Source organism: Talpa europaea (genome assembly GCF_964194135.1).
Source record: "Talpa europaea genome assembly, chromosome: 11".
NCBI classification, from domain to species: Eukaryota; Metazoa; Chordata; class Mammalia; order Eulipotyphla; family Talpidae; genus Talpa; species Talpa europaea.
The window spans coordinates 36710304-36726532 of NC_140078.1; the positions used below are offsets into that span (position 1 = coordinate 36710304).

At 38.7% G+C, this 16229-nt stretch overlaps 1 protein-coding gene across 1 annotated transcript in view; it reads left to right on the forward strand.

Annotated features, from left to right (window-relative positions):
* Window positions 1-907: 907 nt before the first annotated feature.
* KIZ (kizuna centrosomal protein) overlaps window positions 908-16229 on the forward strand; it is a gene marked incomplete at its 3' end in the record, with an annotated part of 131924 nt that continues 116602 nt past the window's right edge. Inside the window, exons 1-3 of the mRNA XM_084248451.1 lie at window positions 908-999; window positions 6451-6513; window positions 8487-8649. Coding sequence (XP_084104577.1) covers window positions 911-999; window positions 6451-6513; window positions 8487-8649 — 315 coding nt within the window. The 5' untranslated portion in view covers window positions 908-910. The remainder of the gene's footprint in view (window positions 1000-6450; window positions 6514-8486; window positions 8650-16229) is intronic.

The following is a 16229-nucleotide window of genomic DNA, read 5'->3' on the forward strand; positions in this document are numbered from 1 at the left end:
GACACACATTCACGGTCAAGGTTCTGCATAATCAAATTGCTCTTTTCTCACGCTCAGTTTCGCTGATCCCAGGACGGACATCATGGTCTGCACACGGGTCAGCTTTCTGGCCCATGCTGACCAGCATTCCCACAATCTCAATGGCCTTCTTGTTTCAGGACTGCAGGTTCCTGGGGTCTCCAACAGTAATGTGACCTGCAGCATTAACCGCATAGTTAGTCACCAGAGATTTTCCAGTAATGGGTTGTTCTACAGACAGGGTTAAGCATAGCTGCTTAGTGTTTTGGGTTTTGTCTTTCTGTGGTGTTTTGTTTTGAAGTGCTGGTAAGGAAATAAAAGCTTAGCACAGTGCCTGGCACTCAGCGAAACCTGGGGAGACAGGGGCCAAGAGGTGGTGAGATGAAAGGAAAGAATACACTTTGTAAAATTAATGCTGTTTGAGACTGAAGGAGAAAATGATCACGTGAATTGCTCAGTCAAGCTCCATCCTCTACCCAAAAGGGGGGGGTGGGGCGATAAGAAACCGACTTCTGACTTTTCCGTGAGAAGTGCCAGTCTGGTGGCGGGCTAGAGCGTCTCCAGTGTGAATTCCGAAGGATGAGGCGAAGGGAGCCGGAAGAGTCAGGCAGGAGATGACCCGCGCCGAGCCCAGAGCAAGGGCAGCCCAGCACCGCAGAGCTGCTTCGTTCTGCCCTCTTGGGATGACTGGCGTCGCTTCCCGCCCCGCCCCTCCACGGCGCCCCGCCCCTTTACTGCCTCCCGCCCCGCCCACTCGCGGCGCCCCGCCCCCGCCCCGCCCCTTGCTTGCGGCCGCTGCCGTGTTTACCCGCGGTGCATGGTGGGGCGGTCGCCTTGGACAACTCGGTCCCGCTGAAGTCCGGAGGTAGAGCGTAGCCAGCCGGGCGGCGGCATGCACCCAGCCGCCGCAACGTCCGTGCCCCAGGCGAGTCCCGACTACTACGAGAGGCTGGGCCACCTCCAGCAAGGGCTGAGGGACAGGTACGGCCTACCCGGGGCGGGGACGGGAGTCGGCCCGCGACGCGGGTTTTCTGGTGCCTTACCCCTGTTACTTCTCCTGTGGGCCGCGTTGTCTCGCCAGGTGCCCAGGCTCCCGCTGGGGCCTCGACCGCAGGTTACCATAGACTCCTGGCTGATTGGAAGCCTCCAGCTGGAGGATGGGGCCCGCATCACTGAATTTGCCTTCCAGCCTGTCACTTTCAATCAAGCCTGGTGAATTTCTCTAGTGCGTTTTACACGCCTCCTCCCCAGTCTCTTAAAATTATCATTTGTCATCCCACCTGACAGTTACAGTGCAAGGTACTGAGAGAGAGAGAGAGAGAATGTCAAACATATGTCCCTATTTAAATGCAGGAGACTTTTGGGGGACCAGATTGCCAACGAAGAGTTGACATTTCTAGCCGGAGTTCAGCTTCCACAGGGTTCATAATGCCTTGATTAAGATATGAAATATGAGAACCACTGAAAACAGCTAGATCTAAGAAACATAGAGAAAATTATAACGCTATTTACTATAATCACAGGAAAGCTGAGTTGTTGAAACTATTATTTAGCCGCTAAACTAAGTGGAATTGGAAATCTCATTTGTTGAAATAGATTTTTGGAAATAGATTTTTGGATCTCTTGATAAACAACACATTTAGTGAGTGTTAAAAGTTACAAAATCATTTTAGTGAAGGGGACAGCTATATATGTGACAATTCAAAAGTAACATTAAGGGAAAGGCAGAAGTGAATGGTTTTGAAAAGGAATTATTTTCATCTTATGCCAGACTTAATTCTTGTCAAATATTTAAAAAATATCTACAACAGACCTCAATTGTCCTCATCATACTTTACCCCTTAATTCTTTTATACATCTTTTTTTTTTTTGACATACCACCACTCACCTAACCCAGTGAATTCCTACCTCCAACTTTAAAAAAATAATTACTTCCTGTGGTGCCTTTGCTGTGTCTTCAAGTATTGTTCAACCCATTCCTTAACTTAAGCTACCTCAGCATTCTTACAGCACTCTAATGGTAAGTTACTTGTTCCCTGCCTAGACTGAGGATTCCTTTGGGAAAGGAACCACATTTAGTTGGTTCTTAATCTCCTAATAGGATGTCTGAAGTGGAGGAAGTGTTTGATAAATGTTGGTTGAATGAATGGAAAAAAAAATCCCAAAGTCAACCAGCATTTTCCAGAATTTATTAATTTCTTATATAGAACCTAGTAGTCATACACTGTCCCTTAATAATGACCATTTTCCAGAAACCAGGAAAAGTGGATAGTGTGATATTTCAAAGATGGTATTAAATATCCATGCATATCTGATAATTAAAAGACAGACTTTGCTCTGTGCATCAGTATAGTTCAAGTTTTGACTCTGTTAGAAGAGTAGCTTATTCTTAGTTACTCCCAGGCCTTTAAGTTATTTGTATCTTTTAGCTCAAGCACTGATTTAAAAATGTTAACTGGTTCAAATGGCATTCTTTTTTGACCTAAGTTAATTGTGAGTTAGCATATTTGCTTACTGTGTGGGCAACACCTGGCTGTTTTATAGTCCTTATGGTATAATAACTGTGTAATGATTATTACTCACTTTATATTTAATACTTATTGCTTTAATTATAAAGCAAGATGAAGCTGTTGAAATTATGTAAGGAATTTGAACCAAATTTTATAGCCTATTCATGGTTCTGCATTTGAAAGTTAGTTTTGCTTTTAAGTCAGTACAAATCTTTGCTGTGTGTATTCATTTTTCACTTAAAAAGTCCATAACTAACTCTAGTGCATTGCTAGTAAATATAGAAGCAAATAACTTTGGAAACAGAGAAAACTGTAGTAGAGATGTGGAAACTTGGCTTCTAGTCCAGGAACGGTTGTGTGACCCTGTGCAGGTTGTTCAGCTTCTCTAAACCTTGGTTCTTTACCAGAAATGAGGGGCCTTGACTAATATGTAAAGTAAGTCCACAAATTTTTGTTTCTTTGCTTCTGTAGTAATGAGTCTCAAGGTATAAAAACATTGACTGTTGTAGTTTTGCAAAGTAACAAGTAATGAATATCATTGTCCTATTTGAAGGTATTTGGTTTTTTCCAACCAATTCCAGTGACCACAAGGACCATTTTCCCCTAAAATTCCAGAGTCACTTCAAAGACTGCTGTTCTGAGTAGTCACAGCTGTGTTATCAGTCCAGAAATTACCAGAGAGTGAAAGATATCATAACACTTGCCTTTCCTGGCCTTCTTAGAGGAGGGTCTTTAAACTGTTAGCTAGTCTAATGATTTTTCCCTTGTAACTGGTATGTTTCTTGTTCAAGTTGTTGTAGGATATAATTTTATATCCTCAATATGATTACAATGGTTCCCTGAATTGTGGTCAGTGAATCTAAGAGAGCCTGATGGAATGGTTTGTTCAGGTGTGCATAGTGCCACAAGCATGGCAGAAACATTTAAGTAGAATTGACACTTGCAATTATATAAAAACATCCCTTTAAAAGGCCCATTAACCAGCTCCAGTTTTTTCAATGCCAGTATTAATTCAGGGTGGAAAAATAGTCCAGAAATCGACGTTAATATATTGAGTAAAGGTGAAGATGATATTGAGGCAAAAACAGAATAAGAAGTGGCTTAAAAGGAAAAACCTAACCCCATAACTACTGTCCAGCTGTGTAAAACTTTGAAAGAGGGTCAGGGGACTGAAACCTTAGACTATGAGTACACATCCTTGAGGTGGATATTTCAAATCTGAAATAGAGTTTTAATATGTAAGAACTGCAAGGTGATCCTTCTGTGGCTTTTTATTAGGATAAATATCTGGTGTTAAGTATTAAATTTAAAACAGGGGTGAAAGAGGCACCATGTGAATGAGGCACCATGTGGAAGAGGTTAGAAATTGGGCTTGAAATGAAGTTAATGAAATTAACATTATTTCCCCTGGAATGGAATGCCAGGGGGTATTTGATTCTGGGTTTTCATTGTATAAAGCATCTTGATAGTGAAGAAATGTGACCAATGGATCTGTACCTTTGAAGGGAGAACAAAAACAAGGAAAATTTATTTTTATTATTTAAGAGAACTTGCTGCTTATAGAAGGCAGTAGATTCCCAAAGTTACTGTGGTCCCTTTCACTATGAGTCATAGGTGAGTTTTAGAAATTATTTTGAAATAATTTCAAGCTTATAGACAAGTTTTAAGTATAGGACAAAGATCTCTAATATTCTCCTTACCCAGATTCCTCAGCTCTTAACTTTTCATTACATTTTATTTTTTCTCTTTCTATCATCCTAGCTATCTAAGTTATTTGTCTTTTCCGAAACATTTGAGAATTACAGGTATGCACCATCACTCCTAGTGTGTAGTTCCAAAGACCAAGGATATTCTCTTACATGATCACCATGGAACTTTCCAAACTAGGGAGTCCACATTGATATACCAGTCCGCAGACCCCAATCAAGTTCCACCACCTGTCGTACTATCTTTTTCCTTTTCTGGTCCAGAATTCCATCTGTGAACCCATGTTGCATGGGGTTGCCATTGTCTCTTCAGTATCTCCCAGTCTGGAATTATTCCTCTGTCTTTCTCTGTCTCTCTCCTGTTCCTGGCAGTTATTCTCTAGCTGGGTTCATCTGATGGTTACTCATGGCCAGACTTTGGTCTTGCTCTCTTAGCAAGAATGACATCAAGGCGTAAGGTCATTTGCGCTTCAGGGTCTGTCTTCCCTTATAATCTAATGACAAATTGTGCATATTTCATTTTTCATGGACTGAGCAGACAATTGATCATGAAACCTTGAAAGGGGGAAATGTGATTAATAAAAATTTCTAACATGGGAGCAATTATGCCTTATTCCCTTTACTTCTAAATTCAGCCTTATTAATGAGAAATACCTGTGTGAAGGTATTAACATTTTTTGTTTATATATCATTTTTTCCTTTTTTTTTTTCTTTTTGCATTTTTAACATAGACATACCCCAGCCAATGAAGAGATCGTGTTCCCCAAGCAAAGATTTGGTGTTTGGATTTGGGCCCCATTTTCCATTAAAAGAATTTTGGTTAAATGGTGCTTCCATTCTAGATTATGATAAGTAAAGAAACTTAACCTGTGATGTAATTAATAGAATAACTTTTTGAATTTTTTCATAAAGGGAAAAATATATATGAAGGAAAATAGAAAATACCAAGAGCTTCCAAGTGGAATGTGGCCTCAGTCCTTTTCCCATAGGAGGCCAACCTGAGCTTACCTTCTATTGGATTCCTTGCCTTTGATTCACAGTTTTTGCTTTAGTTTAGCAATTTTCTCTCACACATTGTTACCTCATCTGGCCTTTATTAATTTGTATTAGCAATTTGGCTTCAGTTAGAGAGGATTGAGGCTACTGGTTTTATGGTGGCCAAGTAGAGCATTCTGTGGTTAAATTTCCCAAGGACTGTTTTTTGGGGTTTGGCATGGCTTTCCTATTCAGTAGTTTAACCTTCTAGCCCTTTGGTTTGCTGCTACATCCTCTGATCCCCAGTTTCCTCTACCTGTTGCTGAGGCAGCTGGGTGAGCTGAGTAAGCTTTGATGTCCAGCTTACTGCTGACACTTACCTAAGCATCATAGACTTTCTTTATTGGTAGTAGCTTCAGGGAATAGCAGTCAGTGACAAATCTAGCTGTTATAAAGTTGTATAAAGGAATTCCCCCAAATTTAAAATGACAGTGTTAGGGGACCTCTGGTCTTCACTAATTGTGAGTGAGGCTAGATCTACTGTTCAGATACCTCTTCCTACATGGCTCTTCCTACCTGGATCATACTACCTCCTTCCAACCAGTCTGTCCCATTGGGAACAGAACAAGCCACTAGGCTTCAATTCAAGGTAGATTTGTGTCCAGACTTGGTGGAACACCCATTGCTCAAAATTCCAGCAACTCAGAGAAGCCTGACCATCTCTCTTCTGCCTGTATTTCTTTTTAATCATCTGCCCTTTTTCTTAGAATATCACCCTGACAAGTGGAGTCCTTGGCTGGCTTGTTCACCAGATTAGTCTCAAGTCCTCCAATAGTTCTTGGCACTCAAGAAATACTTTCTGGGGCCTCCCCTGGTGGCGCAGCGGTTGAGCGCTGGGCTGCGAGGCGAGGGTCCCACAAAAAAAAAAAAAAGAAAGAAAGAAATACTTTCTGAATGAATAAACCTGTTTTCTAGTCTTTCCTTTCTGCATTTCTCTATTTACTTTGAGTATCTTGGGTTTTTTGTTTCCTATCAGTATCTTTTTTTGCTTTTTAGACTGCCCTGGTGACTGCCAAGTATTTTTGTATCTTGAGATTCAAATGCAGCTGGCATTTTCTGTTTCTTAGACTAAAGAAATATTCTCACAAAGTTGTGATTTCAAAGGAGATCATGTTCTAAATCTGACTGCCTATTTCTTATCAGTGCAATTATACATACAATATTTTCTTTCTGTATTACAGTGAAAAGAAGAGATTGGACCTGGAAAAGAAACTTTATGAATATAAGCAGTCTGATGTATGTAGGTAAGAGATGACAATGGTGACAACCATTTCAAAGCTAATTTGCATGTTAATAAAAACTTAACCCTAATTTGTATTATAAATACCATAATTACAATATTTTACCATTTTCTTATTTCTAATGTGCCTCTTATTTTGCAACACTGTAATTTAATATTATTGCTATCAAATGTAAGAATAAATTTGGTTAAAATTAGTATAAGAAAAATTCTCTTATTATTGATATTTATGTTATTTTAGGAATCTATTCTGCTTAATCTCTTAGGTGTAAGATACATTAAAGTCTTCTCTTTTTGGCCACAGCTTAAACACATGGAACCTATGGAGCAATTAAAGCATAATTAAAGGAACTGACCTTTCACAAATTGTAGAAAGTTATGTGGTCTTATTTATTCTTGGATATATGACAATGACTACTAATATTATTATGATGGGTGGATAATATGCATGTTATCCTTTTTGATTACTTACTTTAACATTAAAATCTAACTTTTAATGTCTTTAATTTTGTTTTATGAGAACTTATCAATATCTTTAAGTTAAATTTATAGTGTTACTTCCAATGTTATTCACATGAAAACTGTCTGGCTATGATAGCATTAAATTGTGATTTATCCACAATCATAATATGAGTGAGAAATGAGACTATCTCATCCAGAAGAGAAAGAGGCCAAGAATACTTTAAAACTATATCCCCCATCACATCCACTTACCTTTAAAATTATTTTTTGACTTTAAGATTTGTGATTCCATAGTTATCAGTCAGGGCAGATAGCCATATGTCTTTAATAACTCTGGAAGAGACTAGAGGAGCCACTGATATGGTGGAAGAACTAGCAGTGTTATGATGCCCTAGCCTTGGGTCCAAGTCTGAGAGGATCCATGGCAGTTTCCATTTTTCTAGTATATAGCTAAAGGGCCAGAAGACAGTTTAGACTTTTCCTGCAACTGTTCTTGTACGCTTCCTGGCACGTGGTTGTGGTAAGGGTGGGAGTAAGAAAAGAAACTACCAGTTTGGTTCCCTTTCTTAGCCTCTTGTTTCCTGAAGACAGGATTTTCTAACATGGCTGTGTCAATCTGATTTTTCCCAAAGGAAGATTTTTTTTTTAATTATCATCTTAAGGGTAGAATTTAAGGCCTGTTGTTGATTATTTTTTAACATTTCTGGTACCTTTTGCAAATTTGTTTTTGAGGGTGAAGATTTTTGTGATTTTTAATTTATTTTTGCTTGATAAAAAAAGTCAAAATATTTATTGGGCCAATAATGGAAATCATACATACCTGGTACCCTTTTATTATTTAAATACTTGTAAAGGTAGAGCTAGAATTAGTGTTGGTTCCATGAGAAGAATGGAGGAATTATCCACTGTGTCTTTTGATCTTACACTTTGGAAGAAAGTGTCTAAAGATTTTTCACAATTTAAATGGAAGTATATAGTCCATATATTATTATAAAAGATGTTAATAATTTATTATGTTGTTGCAATTTCTAGAAAAAAGTTTTATACTATCTAAATAAGAGCTGCTTTGGTATTTTAAATTTCAAAATTTCTTAGTGTTGTGCATTATGGTTTATGGTTTGTTTCTATTTCATTATGAACAGGAAGTTTTGAAATTGCCTGTGATATAAAATAATGCTAATCTGCTACTCACCTGAACATGCTCACATAGACTCTGCTCTTGAAATTAATTTAATTTTGAGAAAGAAATCCATCTAAATCTCTACTATGTGAATGTTATAATGTGATCTTGTATACATTTCTCAGGAGAGTTATCCCTAGATATGATACCTCGGTGATGTTGCATTAATTTTCTCTCTAAAACATATGTATATGTTTTATCCTTTAGCTTTCAGTCAGTGTTTGGGTAAAGTATTTTAGAATACATCATCTCATTAACAATTTTGTTATAGAAATTCTCCTTAGCTTTGTCAAAGTCTAACCTCACTGCATAATAATCTACTTTTATTTTTCTAGAATTAAACTGAAGTATGTAAAACTAAAGAAATACCTGAAGGAAATAAGTGATTCAGAAAAGAAGGCACGTATTCGAAATCAGGAATATTTGAAGCGGTTTGAGCGTTTCCAAGCTCATGTTGGACACTTTACCACAAATACAGAGAAGCTTCAAAAACTGAAGGTGACATCCTGTTTTGTACTTTTTAAAAATCTTTTTCATTGTTGTTGTTAAAATGGGAAACAGTGGGCAGTAAGGTTCAGATCACTAGCAATCATTAATGTTCAGTTGTTCTTCTATAAGATTAACTGAGAGTTTTCAACACCAATTACCACATGGCCAAATTTTGATAAGAGAACATGAAATTGTATTTTCTCAGATAGCTACTTGAGTTGAGGAATTGTTGGAATATCTATACTTTTACCAGATGCAGAATTAACTTAAAATAAGCATTGTCACTAACCAGTACCTGGCTTAGCACTAAGCATGTAGTATTTATTGTCTATGATTGAGCAACATTATTGCTATGATTTGCGCAACATTAGACTTCCTGCCTTCATTAAAATAGCCTCTTTCTGTGGCCTGGGCTCCTGTGCCCTGGTCATGCAGTATGTTGGGGGAATAGAACTGGCTCCAACTAGTTAGTCTTCCTGCTCCTCAGTTTTACAGCCCTCTCTGATTCTGGCACGCCATTCCATTAAGGCACTTGGCAACCTTTTGCTTCATAAACCATACCAAGTATGAAGAGGCAGGCCTTTTTTTGGTTCCACCATTTGCACTGGTCAGGGGTTGCTGGCCAAGCTAACCCAACTGAATAAACTGAAACTGATTACTAAGGAGTTGGCTCTAGCCCCCACCCCTCTCGTTTTTTTCTGTTATCAGAATTTTAATAAATTCTGTTAATTAATATTGACATATCATTGATTTATAACATAGAGGTTTTAGATGTACAGACATATATTTCAACATCAGTATATACTACATTATGCTCATCATCTAAGTCTGGTTCTCATCCATCACCATAGAATTGACCCTTTTTACCCAGTTTACTCCCCCCCTCCCCGCTCCAATTGCATCTTCCCTTCTGGTAACCACTGTTTTGTTCTTGGCAGTCAAAGAGCTTGTTTTCACTAATGTGTGGTAAATAAGTAAAATGAATGAACAAAACCCAACTTTTTTTTTTTTAACACTAGTAGTTTACTCCCTGCCTTTATTGTAAAAATTTCAAGTATACAGAAAAATTAAAATAATTATTATAATGAACATTCATGCTATGGTCTGAATGTTTGTATTCCTCCCATTCTCCACCCCATCCCCCATTAATATGCAAAATCCTAACTCCTAAAGGTAATGGTATTAGTAGGTGGAGATAAAGTTCTCATGAATGGAATTGGTAACTTACGAAAGGGCCTTGAGAAGAATCCCTACCCCTGTCTACCATGTTAAGACAGTGAGAAGGCGGGGCCTCCCTGGTGATGCAGTGGTTGAGCGCTGGGGTGCGAAGCTGCCGGAAGCCTCTACAGTGCCGGTTCCATCCCCAGATGCTGGGCAAGGGTCCCACATGGTGCGTAGACCTCTCCTGCCGCCCGCTGCTCCCCTCAGCAGTGTACTTCATCAGTCTGCCTGTTCTGCTCTCCGCTCTGGCTCTGGTGAATTCTCTCACCCTCCTGTGCCTCTGACTGTACCCAGTGCTTTTATAAATAAACAAATCTTAAAAAAAAAAAAAAAAGACAGTGAGAAGGTGCCAACTATGAACCAGGAAAAAAGATCTCACCAGAAGGTGACCATGCTGCTGCCTTGAGATATATACACACACACTCATTTACTTTCAGTCTAAAACTATGGACAATACACTTCTGTTTATAAGCCACCCATTCAGTGATGTTTTGTTAGAGCAGCTCAAATGGACTAATACAATTTATATACTTTCTACCCACATGCAATAGTTGTACTACTTTGCTGTATTTGCCCTGTGTGTGCGTATGTGTGTTTTCCTGAAGCATTACAAGTATGTTACAGACACCATCACGTTTTTCCCTTTAAATACTTGAGTATATATCTCTTAAGAACAAGGATAGTCTCCTATATAATCATTATACTGTATCACACCTAGGAAAATTAGTAACAACTCCATAATATCATTTGATATCTAGCTGATATTTTAATTTTTCCAGTTCTCCCAAAAAGTCCCTTTATTTTTCCTGACCAGGAGTCAACTAGCATTTGCATATTACATTTGGTTATTGTGTCTTTTTAAATCTCTTACTCAAACTTTAGTATCCCATTGTCTTCCTCTTTTGAAGAAGGCAGTCCAACCATATAGAATGACTCACATTCTGAATTTAACTGGTTATTTCTCTGAGGTATCATTAAATTGTATAGCATCCCCTGTAATCCTGTAAACTGGGGATTTGGTGTAGACCAGCATTGCGTAATTGTTCCTCAATAGTCTTTTACCTAGTGATCTTAGAATCCATTGATGATATGCTATGAACATCATCATTCAAAATACCTTTCTCGGAACTCTCCTGCACTGTTGGTGGGAGTGCAAACTGGTCCAACCACTGTGGAGAGCTGTGTGGAGATTTCTGGACCTACTAAACATAGAACTTCCATATGATCCAGCAATTCCACTCCTAGGTATTTACCCAAAGGACACAGAAACATCAATTCCAAAGAGCACCTGCACCCCTATGTTTATAGCAGCACTGTTTACAATAGCTAAGCTTTGGAAACAACCCAAATGCCCAAAAATAGATGACTGGATCAAGAAGATGTGGTGCATATACACAATGGAATATTACTCAGCCTTCAAAAAAGATAAACACATGCCATTTGCAGCAACATGGATGGCGCTGGAAGGGATCATGCTCAGCAAAATAAGCCAGAAAGAAAAAGAAAAATACTGGATGGTCTCACTCATAGCAGGAATCTAGAAAACTTAAATAAGGGACCAGGAAAATGAATAACTATAAGAAAGTGAAAATCAAAATCTACAAAAAACTATGAACCAGAGACACTCTATGGGGGGTGGGAGGCGGGGAGGGGAGGGATTGGGGTCAAAATAAGGGGGTTGCAATTGTATGGGGAATATAAAAATAAAATTTATTATAAAAAAACAAAAAAAACCCCAAAAAACAAAATACCTTTCTCATAAGATTTACATGATGTCTGCTTTAACCTCCCACGTTGAAGGGTCAGGCATGGGGTTAGCATATCAGGGACGTCAAGGAAGGTCCTCAAGTGGGAAAGGATAGTCTTATCTCTCTTCTGCTTGAAATCCTTGAGTGCTTGCTCAGCCTTATCAAAATAAAGCCCAGATGCTGGCCTGTATACAATCTTGATGCTTCAGCTTTATGACCCACTCACACCCCCACTCTCTCCAATACACTCATACACAGTCTCTCACACAAGTACAGATGTATGCACATTTTCTCTCCCCAGTGTGTCCCCTTCCACCTTATCCCTCTGTCCCCATCTCTTCTTCTATCTCTCCTTGCTCCTCTGTTGCTGTTTCTCTTGCTCCTACCCTCAGATCTTCCTACCACAGTCTCCTCCAGATTCACCATCTCTTCCCTTCTACTCTCTCCACTCCCATGTCTTCCTTTGTCTCTGTGTATCTTTATCTCCCACACATTTGTGTTCTCTTACACACACACAATTCATTCACTCACTCACATGTACCACCACATTATGAACATGTTGATTAATTTCTATTTCCTTGAAAGCACCACACTGTCTCCTGGGTCCTTCATTTAGAAGACCCTTCTCCCTCTGTCCAGCTTTAGATGTGTGTTTATCTCAGTAAACACGTCCTTTATGGTATTTTGTTTATGTGTCTATTTTCTCACCTCACCATGAGCTCCTTGTCTTATTATTTCAATGCGCACAGTATCTGATCCTTAATGTGGTACATAATAAGCATTCACTAAGCATTAAGACATCCCTGAAAATTAACTCTTCCATATTTTTTGTCTTGTTTTCTTTGCATCATGAATAGCCATGTGGAAACTACTGTGGTATTAATTATACCTTATGGTCTACCTTCCAGAAATATTTGTGTTTAATAGCAGAGACATTTTGAAGATGCTGTTATTTAAAGATGCAATTTTTTTGGGGGGGGGAGAGAAATCAAATGTTTTTATTTTGTGTGTGTGTGTATTCTTTTTAAAATTTTTTTAATTAATATTTTATTTTATATAATTCTTACATCATTTTTCACTTTTGCACAATGTATGCATTTTCATTTTGGTTATATTCCCCATACAGTTGCACCCCCCCCCCCTTATTTTGACCCTAGTCCTTCCTCTCCCCTTCCCTCCCCCCACCCGCTGTAGTGTGTCTCTGGTTTATAGTTGCTTGTTGATTTTTATTTTTACTTTGTATTAATTAGTTAAAAATGTAATTATTAATATTTACATCAAAAATGTATGTATTCTGACTACTGACTTCTGGAACTTTTTTTTTCCTTAGACTTTATTTTTGCTGAGTTTCGAAATAACACATGCTCAGTAAAAAGTTTTGAGTATAACAAAGTGTCAAGAAGAAAACAAACATTTTGGTATATATTTTTCCCATCTTCTTTCTGTGTGACTGTGAGTGTGCACTGTGAGTGTGCATACATGTGTACATATAGAAAAACATACACATACACATATAAGTATCCTGATGCCATCTCAAAATGGTCCCCAGATTTTATTTTTTTTAAGATTTATTTTTACTTATTTATGCATACAAGAACTGGGGTTTAGGCCAGAGGTGTGGGGGTGTGTGAGAGGATTGACCAGAGACAGAGTAGGGAGCATAACAGGCAGATCCACTGAAATACACTGCTGAAGGAGCAGAGAGCAAAACAGGAGAGGTCTGCTACACCATGTCACAGTGGCTAGTGATAGCTTGATAGTGTTGAGACTTTAACCCCTGTACCACCAGGGAGACCCCAGTCCCCCAGATTTATAGGCCTAAACAACTTAGAAGTTTCTTTGAGATGTTAAATCTGAGTCCCAGGCAGAATGGTGGCACTACCATCATTATGGTTTCAGCCTCCTTCTATATTCCTGCAATATTATTCTCAACCTCTAGTTTTTTCCTCATAGTCTCAGAAAGCTATTCAAGATCCAGCTATCACATCAATATTTCTGCCAGGAAAACGGAAATAGGAAGTAGTGGTCCCGCCCCTTTGTTTAAAGTATACATTAATCTTGCTAACATCCCACTCATCTGAATCTAATCATACAGCCATCAATAGCCACAAAGAAGCCTGGGAAAGTGGTCTTTGTACTGGGCCACAATGTGACCACCTGAAAATCAGAGGTTTTGTGTCTATGAAATAGAAGAATGGACATTGTAGCAACTAGCACTGCTGTGTGTTGCTTATTTTCATTCTCTCAATAGTAGTATCTTTCCCCATTAAGAAAGTACTATATTTTATGTTCTAAACATTGAACCCTGTGAGAGTACACTGACCTGGGAAAGTTGTAATAGAGCAACATTCCTTTCATAAGGCTCTCCAGGAGCCACTGTTCAATCACCAATTTCAAATAAAAGGCAGATTCCTGGCACCACCAATATTTGCTGTGGTACTTACCCTAGACATGACCCCTGTAAACATCTCCAAGAGAATCAGGAAAACCTGGTCATCCTGTTGCAAAACCAGAATTTCAAGATGAAGATAAAGTATATAAAAATCTGTGGCAAATTTGGCTCCTCTGCTAATCATTCTTTTCTGGAGTGTATCTTTTTTTTTTTTAATATTTATTTATGCGTACAAGAACTGCGGTACAGGCCAGAGGTGTGGGAGGTGTGAGGATTCACCAGAGACGGGGGAACAGAACAGGCAGATTTACTGAAATACACTGCTGAGGAGAGCAGTGGGAAAGATAGGAGAGGTCTGCTGCGCCATGTGGGTAGCTCCCTGCCTGGGGATCAAACTCTTGCTGCAGTGGCTGTGGATAGCTTCATAGGTTGCGTCTTAATCCCTTGCACCATCAGGGAGGCCCTGTATCCTTTTTTTTTTAAATTGAGGTAGTATTGGTATACAGCACTGTGTATTATGTAGGTACATAGATCACACTTCTTCAGCTGTATGTTAACACACTACACATACCACCAAAGTACCCATCATCCTTTTGGGGACTGTCCCAACCTGCATTCTCCCCCTTCTTTTGGCCTCAAATCTGCAGACAGATTTCAAGGGCTCATTTTGGTTTGGTGTTGTCAGTTTCTTTGTTTTGTTTCTTTATGTTCCACATTTCACTGAAATCGTCTAGTATTTGTCTTTCTCCTTCTGACATATTTCACTTGGCATAATCACTTCCAGTTCCACCCATGTTGTTGCAAATGTCAAGATTTCATTTTTTTATAGCAGAATAGTGTTTCATGCACAATATGCCATTTCTTCTTAATCCACTCATATGTTGTTGGGCACTTAGGTTTTTTCTATAATTGACTGTTGCAAATAGTGCTACAATGAACGGAGTGCATGTATCTCTTTGAATTAGTGTTTTTGTATTCTTTGGATAGATATTGAGGGGTGGAACTGTTGAATAATATAGCTAATCTATTTTTAGTCTTTTGAGAAACCTTCACACTGTCTTCCATAGGAACTGGACCAGTTTACAATCCCATCAACAGTGTTTGAGGATTTCTTTTCTCCCCCATCCTAACACCTGTTGTTTCTGGTGTTTTTGATATGGGCCATTCTCATGGGTATGAGACAGTGTCTCTGTGGTTTTGATTTGCATTTCCCTGAGGATAAGTGATGATGACCCTTTTTTTCATGTGCCTATTGTCATCTGTATGTCTTCTTTGGAGAAGTGTCTATTTAACTCTTCTACCCATTTTTAATTTTTTTTCTGTTTATTGGGTTATATGAGTAGATCATGAATATTAGCCCCTTGTTGTATGTATGCTATACAAATATTTTCTCCCTTTCAGTAGAATTTTCATTTTCATGATGCTTTTGCTGTGAGAAAGCTTTTTAGTTTGATATAGTTCCATTTGTTTATTTTTGCTTTTGTTTTCCTTACTCTTGAAATGAGACATCTTTGAAGCCAGTGTCTTGGAATGTTTTATTCTATGTATTTTATGGTTTTTGGTCTTATATCCAAGTTTTTTTTTTAAGATTTATTTATATAAGAACTGGGGTACAGCCCAGGTGTGCGGGGGTGGGGATGAGAGGCTTCACTAGAGACAGAGCAGGGAACAGAAAAGGCAGACTGACTGAAATACACTGCCGAGGGGAGCAGCGGGCAAGACAGGAGATGTCCACCACGCCATGTGGGTATCCTCATGGCCAGCTAGGATCAAACCTGCACTGCAGAGGATGCAGATAGCTTCACAGTACTGTGCTCAACTGCCTGCACCACCAGGAAGGCCCTATATCCAACTTTTTAATCCAACTTGTGTATGGTGTGAGAGACTGGCAACACTACTTTCTTTCTTTTGCATGTGACTGTCCTGTTATTGAAAATACTTTCTCCATTGTACAGCTTGTCCCCTTTGTTGTAGTTTAACTGTCCATGTAAGTGTAGGTTTATTTCTGGACTTTCAATTGTATTCCATTGATCTGTGTCTGTTTTAGTGAAATACCATACTGTTTTGATTGCTATAGCTTTGTAGTATAGCCTGAAGTCTGAGCATATGATGCTGCCATTATTTTTTTTTTTTTGCCAGAATTACTTTGTATGTTTGTGGTCCTTTATGATTCCATGTGAATTTCAGTAATGTTTAATGCTGTTGAACCTTTGATAGTGATTGCATTG